Raw genomic sequence first — 16,929 nt, 5'->3', positions numbered from 1 at the left:
AAAGTGGTGTCTAGAAGGAAACAGGTCTGGGGTGAGCGGTAGGTCATTATGAGGGACATGAATGATATAGTATCAAATGGAGAGAAATGGGGTGATAGGGATAGAGCCGACAATAGTTTTAAGAACTTTAGAGATTTCATTATTGATAATGAACTAGTGGATATAGGCTATGAGGGGAAACCTTGGACACGGTGTAATAGGTGGGATCCTGAAGGGAAATTAGAGAAAGGTTAGATAGAGTGTTAGAATCTGGGAGCTGGTTCAGTAGCTACAGGAATGCCAGGTGCAGTCATTTAGAGAAAGAAGCCTCTTATCACTATATGGTACTTTTGGACACAAAACCTGGTGGAAAGAGATGGAAAAAGAGATTTGTGTTTGACAAGAACTAGCTCTAGCACAAGGAGGTGGGGAATGTAGTAAAATCTACATGGAGCACAAATTGCAAAAGGTCCAGATTTTTCAGGATACAGAACAAAATCAGACAATGCAGAATGACCTTATTGAGATGGAGTAAGCAGAAGGGGAGTAGTTTTGGAAGAATTATAATATAGATCAAAAAAGAGATTAAGGATATAAGGGAAAACAATATGAGTGGGAATAGGATCAAATTGGTAGCTTTGAAGAAGAGACTGGCTGAAGCCTATAAAAACGAAAAGGTATATTAGAGTCAAAAGGCAAGATAGAAATGGCTAAAGGAAGGAGATAAGAATACCAACTATTTTCATGCATGTGTGGCTGGCAGGAAAAAGAGGAATAGGATTGGTCTCATACAGAAAAGGGGTGGGGACTGGTGTAAAGATGAGAAGGAAACTGGAGCTAAGATAATCCAATACTTCAAAGACATTTTTACCTTTGAAGAACCTCAGGGGTTAGATGACATCTTAAATGAGATCCCACAGTCTATAACCAGTGTGAAGAACAAGCAACTTACCTTACCAGTGACAGAGCAGGAAATTTACAGAGCTATCTTTTCTATGCATCCAAGCCAGTCACCAGGACTCGATGGTATGACCCCTATCTTTTTTCAAAAATTTTGGTCTGTTAATAAAATGGATCTGATCAATGCTGTTTAAAGTTTCTTTCATTCTGGCAACTTATTAAAAGCTGTTAATGAAACTTTGATCTGCCTGATTCCCAAAGTTGATTCCCCTGTTAATGTTACTCAATTCAGGCCTATAAGTTTGTGTAATGTCCTGTACAAAGTCATATCAAAAATCCTAGTCAATAGGTTAAAAAGAGTTATTAATTGCTGCATCAATCCCAATCATTCTGTTTTTGTTCCTGGCAGACAAATTCTGGAGAATGTTCTAATCGCCCATGAATGCATTCATTTCCTTAACAATAAAAGATCTGTTAAAGAGGGATATGTGGCTATCAAACTAGATATGTCTAAAGCATATCACAGGGTGGAATGGATTTTCCAAGAAAAGCTTATGTTAAGAATGTGGTTCTATCAGCAATGGGTGGAGTGGATTATAAAAAAAATATGTATGTCTAGTGTTTCTTATTCAGTGAGTGTTAATGGGGAGAAGAAGAGGTTTATCAAACTAACTAGGGAACTCAGACAAGGAGACCCTTTGTCCTCCTTTTTATTTTTGATTTGTGCAGAAGGTTTCTCAGCATTGCTCAATCAAGCAGTGAGAAAAGGAAAATTGACAGACCTTTAACTGTCTTGTGGTGGTCCTAGACTGTCTCATCTCTTTTTTACAGATGATTCACTAATCTTCTATAAGACAAAGGAAAAGGAGGCAGGGCAACTGATGGAGGTACTAAGGAAGTATGGTAATGCTTCAGGACAACTAATCAACACTAAGAAATCCTCAGTGTTTTTCAATAAGAATGTTCAAGAAAGGGAGAGGTTGAAAGTGCTGGAGAAGTTGGGAGAGATGAAGGCAGTAAAACAAAGCAGGTACCTGGGTTTACCATTGGTGATTGGAAGATACAAAACACAGGTGTTTGATTTTGTTAAGGAAAAGATGATTAGTAAAATATCAGGATGGAGAGAAAAGATGCTAAGCATGGCAGGGAAAGAAGTGTTATTGAAAATCTGTGGTTATGGCTCTCGTTGCATATGTGATGTCATGCTGCAAACTTCCAAAGGAGTTATGTAAGTGTATTGGAAGAGAAATGGCAAAGTTCTGGTGGGAAAGTATAGGAGAGGAAAGGAAGATGCATTGGATAGGATGGGGGAAGCTGTCTGAAGTGAAACAAAATGGGGGCCTAGGCTTTAAAGATTTAGAAAACTTCAATCAGGCACTTTTGGCTAAGCAGCTATGAAGGATACTTACAAGGCCAAATTTATTAGTGAGTAAAATCCTTAAAGCCAAATATTTCAAAGGTACTTCAATTTGGAAAATGAAAAGGAGAAGCACTGATTTTTGGTGATGGAAAAGCATTTTGAGTGCGAGGCCTTTATTTGATGAAAGGGTGAGAAAGAGGGTGGAAAATGGGAAAACAATAGATATTTGAAATGATGGATCCCAGAGGTGGCAGGAGGGAAGGTGAGCACACAAAGAGACCCAGTATTGGGATTGTGTAAAGTTAGTGAACTGATCAAAGATGGTAGCTGGAATGATAAGCTAGTGAAAAAAGTGTTTGTTGAGGAGGATAGGGAGATGATTATGAAGATCTCTTTAAGTCTTCGGGAAACAAAGGATAGGCTATTCTGGGTGCATTCTGCCTTTGGAGAATACACAGTTAAGTCCGGATATAGATCTGTAGGAGGAAGCAATGAGGAATCAGGAAGTAGAAGTGAGGTCAATGCTAAAGAATAGAAAGTACTATGGAACCTAAAGATGAAGCATAAACTAAAACATTTTATCTATAAGTGTATGAAGGGCATTCTACCAATCAATGAAGGAATCAAATCCATTATGTAAATGTTGTGGTATATACTCAGAATCGATAGAACATATGCTATTCCTATGCAGTCATTCAGAAAAGATCTAGAAAGTAGCACCAATACAATGGGGTGGGCTGGAAAACTTGAAAGGAAAATTTTGGCTTTGATGGTCTGAGTTGGTGGAAGCTATTGCAAGGGAGAAGGGGAAAGAGCATATTACATTCACAATCAACCTGTTATGGCAAATTTGGAAGGCAAGGAATGAGATAAATTTCAATGGGAAGGGGAGATGTCCACTAACAGTAGTGAATACAGCACTGACAGAGTGGATGGAATACCAAAAAATACAGGAAAAAGAAAAAGAGGAAGAGGTGGAACTACAACAGATGGAGAGGAAACCAGGAAGATGGTATGCTCCCGACAAAGGATGGATTAAGCTAAATACAGACGTAGCACTGAACCAACAGACAAAAAGAACAAGTTGGGGAATTATTGCTAGATATTGGAAGGGAAAGCAGGTGGCTACATGGGCATGTCCCTCCTTCACGTACACTGAACCAAAACTCGAGGAAGCTCTGGCAATCAAAACTGCGATGGTTAAAGCTGCACTGGAAGTATGAGAGAGAATTATCAGAGTCTGACTGCAAGACTGTAATAGACAAGATAGAGAAGGACATGGAGGATGTAATTATTTCCACAATTCTGCAGGATATAAGGCTGCTAAAATATAATTTTGAGGAATGTTGTTTCTTCTTTGTGAGAAGGGAGACTAACTCTGTTGGGATCAAGTTAGCAAGATTTGCTCTAAACTTAAGAGCAATTGCTAATTGAAAAGGTAGTTTTCCAATTTGGTTGCTTGAGGGATCAAGTTAGCAAGATTTGCTCTAAACTTAAGAGCAATTGCTAATTGAAAAGGTAGTTTTCCAATTTGGTTGCTTGAGTGTGTTCAAGCAGACGTGGAGGAGCTGTTGCTCCAAGCAATGTAATTTGACGATTGTAAATGAAATGTTGCTGTTTTGACCAAAAAAAAAACCTATGCTTCCATAAAATTAAAAACCATACTCTCTCATATAGAAGGCCAAGTGAATCAACAGGTTTTACACCAAAAAAAGCTGCACAGAATCATTTCATGATTCATTGCAATGGAAAACTGTTTTCTGAATTCTTGGTTCCATGGACAATACACTATTTAGTTACAGCTTTGCATTTATCAAGTATCAATGAGCCACATCTGCCGCTTATGGAAAAAAAGAAAAAGTATCAATGAGCCACAGCTAGTCGACAGGTGCTTAAGAAATAACCATGAAGGTCATATATATAAGAAAACCAGAAATGATATTCGAATACACTTCAGAATCTGCACAAACCGGTACTTAAGCCAGTTATGTCCGTCTGAAGAACTCTCCAACATGACTGCAGAATGAAGAAACCGTCAAGTTTTTTAGTCGCTCAAGAAAGTTACACCAGTATGACTGGCCAAGGGACCACAACTACGTGTTGATGTTTCCACTTCATGCAATAAGCGCGCAAGTTAACACAGAGGAGAGGCATCACATTTTTCAGCCAACCCAATAAACAAATAAGCACCGCAATTACAAGTATTTAACCATCCCACGACCCTCCACGCTGAGTTTTGTAGCTTGCAGCTGCTTTTTCTTCGGAGCTTTCAACTGCTGCAACTTCTTATTCATCTGCAAGAAACTTGAATCATTATTATCTATCCATTTTCCCTTTTCAAGGGGAGACTGACTACAAGCCTTAGGCAGGTGAAAGGGGAGGGAGGACTCGTCTAAAAAGTTAAACAGTGAAACAAGAATACCATATCAGAAGGTATAAAACTACATGGTACCCTGCCCATAAGAGAGAGTACAAAATGTAACAGCAAAAAATGAAACCTCAACAAACATTACGAAAAATGAATCTGCATATGACCAACTCACTTGATGATTTCAGCAACAAACTAAGATGAAAATCCACCTTATTCTCGGGCTAACTCCCTAGAGAATGCTAAAATCCACCTTATTCTCAGGCTAACATGAAAGGTTAATCGCAAAACAGGAACTTTCCCTTCTCGACCCCCTAAATAACTTGCTAGTAATAAATGTATCAAATAAACACACGCTACTAGAAATTGCTACAGAAGAGGAAAAAATTTCCCACCAGAGATTCCAAGAAAAGACACAAGCTACCTCTGCATGAAAACTTTTATCATCCAATCTTGTTGCATGATTCAATGTCCATAAGTTCATTGATCTGTATATAACTTTCTAATGCAAACAGAGTCTAAAACATGGTAAAAATTGCTAGGAAAACATACCTGGTGTATCCATTATTGGGCTTCAGGCATTCAAGATAATGAAGTTTAAAGGAACACTTGAGAGATTTACTCCTCGACATATGTATATAGCATGGTTACTAGAATATAATTACATTAACCTGCACCATAAATCCTTTCCAAACAATTAGAGGAAGAAGAGCCACCTTCAGACGACGCTGATCTTGAACAATTTGTTTAGCCCGGGCCCTAACTTCTTCAGGATCAACCTTGGATTGGGGTCGTACCACAAAATCCATAGACATGGCTTCAGGTCTAGAGGCATGTTGTCTAGAAGATGACTGGCCAGATTTTGATCCCCTAAAAAAACCTCATACAAATCAAACCTGAAGATAGGGCATATTACTATGGGAAATCTCACATAAATTAGCAAAAGTCTTACTGTGAGTAGCCAGCTAAATCAAGATCGTCATCTCTGGATTCCATTCCTGCACCTTTACTCATTGGCCTGAAACAATTTCACAAGAAGTGGTAACCATTAATTCGACGGAACAAGATATTTTGAGATCTACAAAGGGAAGAATATAAAAAGAAAGAAAGACCAAAGATCAATATACTTTTTAACAGATGGCCTCCTAAATGCAGCCCTCTCATCTTCAAAGTTTCGCATGTCTTCAAACCTTGTGCTCTTATTGAATATGGGTCGACTCTGCATCAAAAATTTAGAGGTCCAGAATAATGCCCATTTTAAGGCCATATAAGCCAAAATGAACGAGTAGTAGAAAATGGCACAAATGCAAAGATCTGCAAGCAAGTTTGGCAAGAAAAAGAAACAGAACTTGCAATGACTAAAGCAAATTGGCTGTAAATTCTTGTAGCTGTATTTCAAGGCAAATTACTACATCAATTGACATCTATTATATACAAATGAGACTGAGGTTTCCTTGAAAGCCAATTTCTCATCCATAATAGGTTTCTCTCCTAATGACTCATGTTAAATATCCATGGACCATGAAATGAGAAGCAGTTGCTCCTAGCACACTACCTTCCCCTTTACCCTTCATACAACAAATGGCAAGAAAAAGTGGTCAATGAAAAGTAGCACAAAATAGAAAGAAACAGAAAATTTGGAGATGTGAAATTCACATTACCCATTTATCAATCAAGTCCTTTGCAAGTTTCCGGTTGGCAGTAGTCTCTTCATCCGATTTTGATAGAAACATAACAACCTGCACCACAAAATCAACAAATAAATTAATAAATAATAGATACTAGTAGAATCCCACTACAAAAGTATAGCAAACTAGGGCAAAGAATTCAATTTGCAAATTCTTGCTAATGAGGGAGAATCCTGACCTTTCCAAGACCACTTCCCTTTAATTGCTCTCTTCTATCGTGCTGCTCTAAATCAATTGGCAACTGCAGCATACATGGTATTTCCTTAGATCCGATTTGACCAAAAAAGAAGACAATGTGAATTTCAAAGATAAGTAATACTAACAATGAGGAAACAATGTTCATACATCTGTAAGAATCTTCAGAATTGCTGCACGGATGTTAATATTGGGTAAGCTTCCATCAGGAAGGGGCTCAAGCCAGTTTTTCAATATATTCAAAACTCCATGATCTAAAAATTCTTGTTGCAACTGCTTCCTGAATCATGAGGAGTAAATGCCATCATTAATGAGAGTAAAAGTTAATTAAATGCAACGTGAACATGAACTGGGAGACAAATATGAAAAGGGCACTCACTTTGAAAGCACCTCTGTAAGAAGAGGCAGCTTCTTCAGTTTAATTATCGCAGGCTGATTCTGTCTATTTAGGTCTGCATCAGCTTCAGCAACAACTTCAAGTTCAGCCATGACACTCTCGACCAGATATGCAATCTCTGAAGCACTTTTTTCATTTTTCTTCTTTTTCTTGCCCTTTTTAAAGAGCTGCTTGATTTCCTCATCCTCCTCTCCTTCTTCGGCCTATCAATGACATGACAAGAGGCATTTATAAGCAATTATTTCAAGAGTCATGGAAAAGTAAGCTGCAAAAAACCCTACAAGTTGCATTCCTTTCAAGTTGAACTCTAACTCAGAGGACTCTCTAGAGGATGATCACAAGACCAGTAATAAAATATCATGCTATGACACAAGCAATCCCTGCATCCTAACCTGGGGCACATTGCTAGGAGAATGTTCACGGTCACTTCCATATCGGTCAGCGGGATCCACACCAGTGTCGTCTATGAAGTTATCATCATCCAGCGTCCTAACACCTTCTCGGTCATCCTAAATCATATTGAGATCAATTAAACACTGTTCCACTTAAGTAATACGAATGAGAAAGGAAAACCATCTGAAAATGCCACCATAATCACATGCCATTACTAGACGTTGAGTAATCCTGCAAGTGTACGAGGGGGTTAATAAATATGCTCTCATCAATATGCAGCCAATTATTGCATAAGTGAAGTGTCAACTGCAGAGAGAAATTGGCATCCAGTTTGGCAATGTAGGATTCCCAAGTCTACAGAACCAAAATTTGTCCACTCAAACTATGTCCTACATTCAATCTTTCCATTTAATTTTCATTCTTGCAAAAGAATTACACAAACTCCCACATACCATATACAATGGCACATCAAAGTTCCTGATTTAGCAATTCCACTACTACATCGCAATCTAGAAGCCCAGCATCACAAACCACTGAACTTGGCAAATAACCAACTCTTACATTCCCCAAAATGTCTCTAGGAATCAAAAATTGCAAAATGCACGTTGAGTTATGTTCTACGAATGCCAAGAAGACCAATTCAAGAATCTCAAACAGGATAGCAGTGACGAAAAGACAAAATACTTTTAACACAATTAAATAACCCACAAACCTCAGAATTCTCTCCAGCAACCGTTTTCCACATCCCCTCCTCATCTTCATAATCCCTCGACCTCCCTCCTCCAGAATGCCCTGCTTTTCTCACCTTAAACTTCTTCTCCCCTTTCCCTTCCCTCCTCTTCTCCTTCTTCTTCCTCTCTCCACCACCACTCTCCTTCCCCAACCTCTTCCTCTTCCCACCACCTCCACCTCCAGAAGACGACGACGGCCCCCCTCCGTCCTCCGACTCATCCCTCACCAAACCCGCTACGTCATCCTCCTCTCCAACCCCAAAATCACCCGCATCATCGTCCCTCGGCAGAAAATCCGCCACTGGCTCTCTCGCAGACGACTTCTTAATCAGCCGCTTTCGTGGCTTTGATTTGTACTCATCGTGGACCGGAGTAGGCGGCGACCGCTCCCTGCGGTTCCAACCGTCATCGTTCTCCTCATCCTCGTCGAGGAGATGATGATGCTGCTGCTGGTCCTGTTCATGATCGGAGTTGACATCACCGTCGTAATCCATCAATGGCTCTCCATCTTCATCTCTATACCTAAAAACACAGCAAAAAGAAACCAAATCAAATTCGGGGAAAAAAAAAGCAAAAAAAGAGTGATTGAATTTGAAACCCTAACCCTAAATTGACAGAGAAAAGAAAGGAATGATAACTTACGGGTCGTTTTCGTAGCCCATAATTTGAGAGATTACAGATGAAACTGAGGGAATGAGAAAAAGAAATTTGGATTCAATAAATAGAGATCGATATGCAGAGATATACACTATATAAATATATATAGATGTCGTGTATGTAGGGATGAGTAGGGCGGTGCTGTGATGAAGATCACGCAGACGAGGGACAAAGGATAAAAAATGGAGAAGAAAAAGTGCCAAAAAAAAGAGCGTATTATTATTTTTTATTATTAGTTATACCTTTGTTTTGGTGTATTATTATTAATTTATTACTGTGGCGACTATTTCCAACTTGGCTCAGTTGAGTTTGGTATATTCTCCTAAATTCAAATGGAAATTTTCAGAAATATTCTTCGGACAATTTCACTGAGCTCTCTCAGAAATTTTAAAAATTATAGCCACCTCCACTGTCAAATGTTAGACTAATGACATTTTTCCTAAAAAATTTGAATGTGACTATTCTTTTTTGTCAATCTTTTTTTTTTTCTGTATTAAAAGCAAGAATAACTCAAAAAGAAATTCACCACACTCTGATAGAATTATGATAATACTTACTTCTCCAATATACACACACACACACACATATATATATAGCACTATGAGAAATAGCCCGTTGGAATTCCTATTTTTTAAAAATTTTGTAGAAAAATATATTATAACGATTTGATACACGTAAAATAAAAACATAATCGGGAAATATATTTATGAAAAATATAAAAATTTTAAAGAAAAATGGCAATCCAAACTTGTCAATAGTGATAGGACTATTATTATTGCTTATCAGACAATAAATGATTATTAGAAATTGCTCTTTCTTTACATTTGGGCTAATTTGTTTTACAAATGTTTGGGATAAGTAATATAAACTTTATAACCTGAGGACATTTAGGATTTTCATGTAAATTTTTTACCAAGTCCAATGCTTGGTTACCAAAAGCCGCAGCTCAATAGAAGTAGGTGTACTTTTTTAAACTTCCAGAGTGCTAAGTGAAATTATCAAAAATCCGATATATATATATATATATATATATATATGAAATTATCCCAAAGCCAAATTGGACCAATTTACTAGTACTTCTATAAATTTTTTTAATCTATATTAACAAAGTCCAATTTAATGTGGCTTTTTAAAATGAAACTTGAATAATAAAGGATAAATGGAAATTTGGATTATTCCAATCATTTATCACTTATTGTTTATCTAAATTGTTCATCTAATCCTAGCTTAACTTAGGCCAAAAGGACTTTTTAACTATAGTTTTATGAATTTGCTAATCACACGGACAAGGCCCTTTAATGAAAAGGTTTGAACATTTTGGCCCTCAAACCATACAGTACCATAAGGTTTAATGTTTGTTAAAGTGCGACATCTCTTTTCTAATACTCGAAGTGGAACAAGCATCCAAATTAGATGGGAAGGACTGAATCAAAATTGGAGGTTTAGGGGGCAGATTAGTATGCGTGTTTCCTTGCAATGCGTTTCATTATGGATACTTTAATCTTTCACAAATATAAAGCTACAGTTTTTTCAATCGAATTAAAACCCTTTTTGTTAAAAGTAGTTTTCTTCATAATAATGACTCACTCTTTTGAGATTTTCCATTCCTATTCATATAAGCTACTACTCCATGAGATAATAAATTGCACCCAGTGTTTAACCAAAGTCCAGGTGCATTTGGAATAGATGGTATATTCTTTAGGGAGATCCTACTATATGATTGCTGGAGCAGTAGTGCTAAATTTGAAGTTTCAATATAGGAATCTCCGAAGGCTATTTGAAAGACCCCCTTGCGAATATCGGTTTGAATTAGCTATTTTTTATGGTATTTTTGAAAAATTTTACTATAGCAGGGTTTTTAGATTATATTTTGAGATATTTTTAGAAAATATTTTGAAATATTTAAAGAGTAGTAAAGTTTTTAAAATATATTTTGAAATATTTTTTAAACAATAAAAAAATTTAGACTACTTTTTAAAAATTTTTATAGTATTTGAAAAACTCCTGGATCCAAATAGAATTTCATAGTGTAACTTCAATCAACATATCGTGACGCATTTGGCCTTTATGTTCACCTGTTTTGATTGCTCCCCCTAAGGCGAACCAAAGGATTCGGCGGACTGCCTGCTCAACTCTCGTCAGAACTCAATCGTTTTCTTCAAGTGAAAAGATATAACCTCGAGATTAAGCGAAATAACAATTCCTAAACTTGAAACATATACTTACATTAATATCCATTCAAATAGAAATACAATCCCAATTATAACAAAAATTTTAAGTTCCCAATACATCCAACCTTATCCAAGCACTAGCGCGAGTACAATAAAAAGAAATTCAAAAAAACTAAACCAAGCTAGTCCGTACAGGACTCACGCCCTCGCTCGCATCCCCTGTAAGGAAAACAAAACTAATAAAATGAGCTAAAAGCCCAGTCCAGGACATTTAAGCATTGAATAGCAAATAATCCAGAAAACATTTACACAAAAGTAATGATAGCACATTCATTAAAGGGATACATGCTCACGTGGAGCCATTCGTTCATTCATTCACCGACCATTTTCATTATTCCTTCAATCATTAAAAAAAAATATTTGTAAGTGAAAACTCCTCCATTGTTCTTGACATTCATTCCTTCATTTTATTTTCCCCCTACTGGTCATTGGCCGGTCTTCACCAGACTTCGTGGTCATAATCGAGTATACCAAATATTAATCCAGGGTCACCAATCGCCCCGACCAAATCTGCTTGTGGCTCGAGTCGACCGGCAACGAAGGGCAAGAGTCCAATTCAGCCAAAAATCTTACATTTATGCACAAGTAGTATGTAAACATATAATCATTTAATCATTGAAAATTTCACATTCATTTAAGTCAAGCGTGATAAAATACACACTCGCCTAGTAAAATTCATTTTTAGAAATCATTGAAAACATTTAACATTTAATCGAACATTCACAAATAGCCACATAGTCACAACAATCCACATAGTCATTGGAAGCATAATGTACAAATAACACTTACCTATTTAAGTAAAATAACGTCCAAAGTATCCTTCCGGATAACACCCTCAATCACCAAAAAACCCTAAGAATAACCAAGAGAAAATATTACGGTTCAACCATCCAAAGTTTAGCTGAATCAAAGAAAATCCGAATAACTACTAGTACAAGGAGATAAAAAGGCGGCTTTAGAGTAAAAAGGTAACGGTTGATCTTAAGAACATAAATGACTCCAAACCCTTCACTTATACCAAAACCATACCTACAATGATTTACTAACTCCGAACTTAATGTGGAAAATGAGAGTAAGGACACTTATAGGAAAACAGGATTTTCCAGTTTTGCGCACCATCATTTGAAAAATCATATCTTAAGATTCTTAAATCTAAAATTGATAAAATTTATACCGTCGAAAAATAAATTTAAAGGGGTACAATTTCTCAGAAGACACATTTATAAGATTCAGATTACAAGTCAGTCAAATTCGAGTTTCAAATTGCTGTTTTATCCAGTAAAAGACAGAATAGGTATGCAATTTCAGTCAAATTTGAAAAATCACCATAAATCGGACAAATAGAACCAGGGTCTGAAATTTTCACGGTTTATAGCTCTATGAATATAGTTTAAAAGCAACAAACGGAACTCAATTTTGATATTTTTACAACAAGATATAGCAAATTTCCCAAAACTGCTCAAGAGTTCCTGCGGAAAATTTCAGCAGCACTTCCCTTGTTTTTCCTTTACTTTCCATGTTACAACCAACTACTAAATCTCATAACAATCAACCAAATTTCACATATACATCATAGGCTATTAAACCCCTTAAAAAACAACCAATTGCTAGCTCCAAAACTAACCCTAATCATGCTCAAATTATGAACCCTAAAACTGAAATTGATGCACCCCAAGTTGAAATTTCTTTGGGCAAATGAAACTAACACCAAAACACTAGATTTTTCACATATCAAAACTAGTAAAACATGGCTAACCATCAATCATCATATGAGGCAGAAAATTCTCTAAGAAAACTGAAAATCCACACATCACTACTTCTAACCCAGAAATTTTACATAAAACTACCAAAGTGGCAACCACAAGCCACTAATTTACAACTACTAGGAACAAAAGAAAATGTTCTTATCAAATTACCTTGAAACCTCAAGGAAAATGGTAGCTTAGTCTTTCCTCCTCCAAAATAACTCTACCAAAGCCTTTAAGGTTCCTTAGTGAGCACTTGTATGGTGTAGTTTCCAATTTGGTTGGCTAAAACTCAAGATCCAAGCTAGCAAGTGAAGTAGAAAATGGAGTTTTTCTCTCTTGTTTTTCTCCTCAAAACAGCCGGCCAAGACAAAGAAAAATGGGAGAAAATTGGGTCAAAATTGGATATTTAGTAAATGTAAGAATTAGGTCAAAGTCCAACTTTCAATTGGTTTGCGACACTTGGCACTTTAAGGGTTTTGTTCTCATCCTTTTATCTACCAATGGTTAACCTATCTAGCTAACCTCCAATTACCTCCTAGCACTTTCTACAGTAATATCTCTTTATACAAAAATCACTTAGTCAGCAAAATTTTATCACACTTACCACAGTAGCGGGTCCCACGTCTATAATGCACTTTAATTTAACGTACACTAACTTATACTATGAAAATAATTTAAAAATAATACTTACTTATAAAATGTATAGAAAATTTAATATTTTAAAGGACAATATAAAAATGTAGGCAAAGAGATAAAATAATACTTAGAAAATGTGAAAATTTTCGAGTTCTCACAATTTTTTTGGAGTTTTTTAAGAAAAATATACTGTAGCAATTGTAATAATTTGATGTATGTGAGATAAAAATATGATTGAAAAATATATTAATAAGAAATGTATTTTTTTTTAGAAAATGACAATACAAACAAGGCATATTCGAATCTTGTTACCAGTTAAAAACCTAGTATAAACCTATCTAATCCTTGTACGCCTTGATCTTGAAATGGATTGAATCTTAAGTCTCTTTCTAAACATTTCCAATATATGTATTGGTGTTAAGAAAAAAAAATGCCACTTAATATTTTACCAATTATCCCTATTTCATTAGGCATTGTACCACTTTCTTTTTCTTTTCTTTTCCTTTTGTTTTTTTTTTGCAAATTCTACCCATAAAAGCGTCCTACTTTTAGGGCTTTTACCGGTCTATGCATTGCCAAATTTTATTTTATTTTTACCGAAACATTAGAAATATTATTAATATAAAAAACAAGCTATACAACTTGAGTAAAGGCTCATATTGAGCTTTACAAGAGTGTCGCGAGACACTGAGGATTTAAATATTCTTCATCTTGTACTAACTTAGCAGCATAAGCACTAATCCTTCTACTTATCATATTACATTTGTGTTGAAACTCAGAAAAGAAAAGAAAAAATAGAAAATTTTATATACACCGACAGTGTATACACTATCATCATTAGATCTACGACATATGTATAGAAGTTCAATTTTAATTTCAAAATTTGCATAGTTGTTATTCATCGAGCGCTAACAGTGTATATACTGTTAGTACTGTCAGTGTAAAAAGATTGATCTTAAAAAACACATAAAGTCAATAAAATTATTTCACATAAAACTAATCTCCATTTATTTTTTACACTAAAAGAATCAAAAGATTGGTAATTACACACATATCAAGTGTCTAAAAAATGCTGTATAAAAGATACAGTGATGAATAAACAGCATTCTGTTGTGTGCTCATTTTGGAACGGTGTATTGGAATTTATTGGTCTTTGGAAACCTTAGAGAATCTTCCCCTACATTTGCTTGATTCATTTGGGAAAGTAGAAAATAAACTTAAGAGCAAAACTTTTTTACTTATTTATTCATTTTTGGTAGATCAATTAGGGCAAAAGTCGGAAACAACAAGATAACTATAGCTAAGCTTAAAAATCTATTGATTTCATTGCATGAAAATGTCTTTTAGGGTTGTTGGTTGTGAACATTGGCTTAAGATGAGTTTTAGGCCTTAAAACTAGAGATGAGTTTTCTCCAACTTCAGGAGAACACAGGTTTGAGCCCTTTAGAGTTTGCTTTTAGGAAGTTAATCAAATGCCATTTTTGATAGGTGTACGCGTGTTCGTATTAGGCATACGATTTTTATTTTTATTTTTATTTTTGTCAACCGTCATTTTAACTATACTATCATATTCTAAGGGGGAAATTTAACTGGATCTAGAGGAGCTGGTGGGGATTGAACCATTATCGGACTCGTCTGAATTTTTTAAGAAACTACTTAATGTGGCAATTAAGCCTTAAATGGCTTAGTAGTGGCCACCGGCCCAAAGACTAATGGTTTATTAGACATATGATTGGTTAGTAAATATTTTGGTTTTTTCACGATACAAACTTCTTGAAATTTTTTGAAAAAGGTCTCTGTATATCTAGTTCATTCATAGATCATCTTACAAGCAATGTGAATCTCACACGTATACAATCGCATGATTGTGAAATGATCCACCGATGAATTGTACGTGTGAACTATGGACTCATATGCTTATAAGATGGTATATGAGCGAATTGATCCATATAAGAATAAAAATCAGATATTCTAATAGTAGAAACTAATTTGTTTCATCTACTACATTGATCTGCGAATTAATCTTGATAATTACTTATTAGTCAGCCCTATGTTCTTGCATCAAAATTTAAGGGCTATTGGTTAAATTCTTAGATGTTTGTTAAAGGTTTATACTTGGATGTAAGTTAAATGGTAGGGAAGGCAAATAGTTTTGCAACAAACATGGAAGATTGGACAAAATACTCAGCTCGTTCCGTTACTCCTTTCTTGGTGACCAATAGTCTGGTCAGTCGTAAAATCATAGTTTGTCAAAAAGAGGAAAAAAAAGGCTTGGTCCAAGCCTTTTTTTGTAAATTTGGTCTCTTGTACTATTTTGGAAAAGCTCAAGGTTAACATTTTTGCATATATTAAAGGCATCAACTTTTTATAGACCGTTAATGTATACATTTTTTTTACACTGGTAGGTTTAAATCATACCATATAACATGAATTCAAATTTAAAATTCAAATCATACATGTGGTGTACAACAATAGCTACTAATGTAAAAAATTACTACACTGCCAGTGTATAAAATATTATTTCATATTAGAGTGTTTAATTGGAAAGCATTTTTTTCTCAAAAAATCTTTATATTTTTCGTGAACATATTTTTCAATCATTTTTTTACGTTACATTATTCACATTGATATAGTACATTTTTCTACAAAAACCTCTAAAAAAATAGCAATCCAAGCGGGTTATTTTAAGGACAACACAAACATCAATATTACCTTCCAAAAAATGTTCTCAATTATATGTCTTGTTTCAGTCAAATGTTTAAAGAATCCAAGTGCTTTATTCCTTTTTTCCATGTTAAAAGGCCATAAGAAAGAGACTTTCGTTTTCTTTTCCTTTTTTAACCCTTTCAACAAATTAATCAAATCCTCCTATTCACATAGGTATGAATATGCGTGGTTACCATTAGGGTTGTAAATGAATCAAATCGTTTATGAGCACTCGTAAGTTTGTTCAATCAAAGTACGACTCGAATTCAATCAATATTGAGTCATTAGGATTGTAAACGAATTAAGTCGCTCACGAGCGCTCGTAAGCCGATTTGGTCAAAGTTTGACTTGAACTCAGTCAAACTTGATCCAAATTCGATCAACATTGAGTTCAAGTTGATTAAGTTATCGAACTCAACTCGTGAGCTGACTCAAATACATACATACAATATATATATACGTGTGTGTGCGCTTGAGCGTGCACGTGTGTGTAATTTTTTATTTTAATAGTGAAAGTACATATATATTCCTATTTTTTATTATTTATTAAAGAAAAATGACTATTTTATTCATTTTTTAAATTTAAAAAGATTATTTTTTATTTTTTAAACTCGATTAGGCTCGAATTTAACCCCGATAGTTAAGCTCGAGTTTGAATTTGAGATCGATCTTAAGGTCAAATTTTATGTTGAAAGTTCGTTGAGTTTGAACATGATAAAATTGAGTCGAAACTTAGTTCAATTAGGCCAAAATTTGATTTGATTTAATTCGTTTGTAACGCTAACTTGTTTGCACTCACAACTCTGGCCTGTTTGGCAATAAGTTTTTTTTCCAAAATTTTCAACTACAAATTTTTTAATAACTTTACCTACGATAACATAAAAAAGTCCTTAAAATTTTTAAAATATAGATCTCAAAATAGCCAAAAAATATGCAAAAA

General features: G+C 35.2%; 1 protein-coding gene and 1 long non-coding RNA gene across 2 annotated transcripts; both read right to left on the bottom strand.

Annotated features, from left to right (window-relative positions):
* Nucleotides 1-4,131: 4,131 nt before the first annotated feature.
* Nucleotides 4,132-8,869, bottom strand: LOC113706802 (protein IWS1 homolog 1). Its single transcript, XM_027228814.2, has 11 exons — nt 8,654-8,869; nt 7,993-8,533; nt 7,280-7,396; nt 6,870-7,090; nt 6,641-6,770; nt 6,474-6,536; nt 6,269-6,346; nt 5,735-5,826; nt 5,560-5,625; nt 5,324-5,477; nt 4,132-4,533 (listed from the first exon to the last, which is right to left on the bottom strand). The coding sequence occupies exons 1-11, from the start codon at nt 8,671-8,673 to the stop codon at nt 4,435-4,437; spliced, it is 1,581 nt and encodes a 526-aa protein (XP_027084615.1). The 5' UTR covers nt 8,674-8,869; the 3' UTR covers nt 4,132-4,434.
* A 2,027-nt stretch (nt 8,870-10,896) lies between these two features.
* On the bottom strand, nt 10,897-13,003 carry LOC140013305 (uncharacterized). Its single transcript, XR_011820379.1, has 3 exons — nt 12,816-13,003; nt 11,689-11,751; nt 10,897-11,058 (listed from the first exon to the last, which is right to left on the bottom strand). It is a non-coding gene; the product is annotated as an uncharacterized lncRNA (long non-coding RNA).
* Nucleotides 13,004-16,929: the final 3,926 nt, after the last annotated feature.

This window comes from Coffea arabica, chromosome 8c (genome assembly GCF_036785885.1).
Source record: "Coffea arabica cultivar ET-39 chromosome 8c, Coffea Arabica ET-39 HiFi, whole genome shotgun sequence".
NCBI classification, from domain to species: Eukaryota; Viridiplantae; Streptophyta; class Magnoliopsida; order Gentianales; family Rubiaceae; genus Coffea; species Coffea arabica.
Note: the sequence above shows the minus strand (reverse complement) of the source record. Positions and strands in the feature narration are given on the sequence as shown.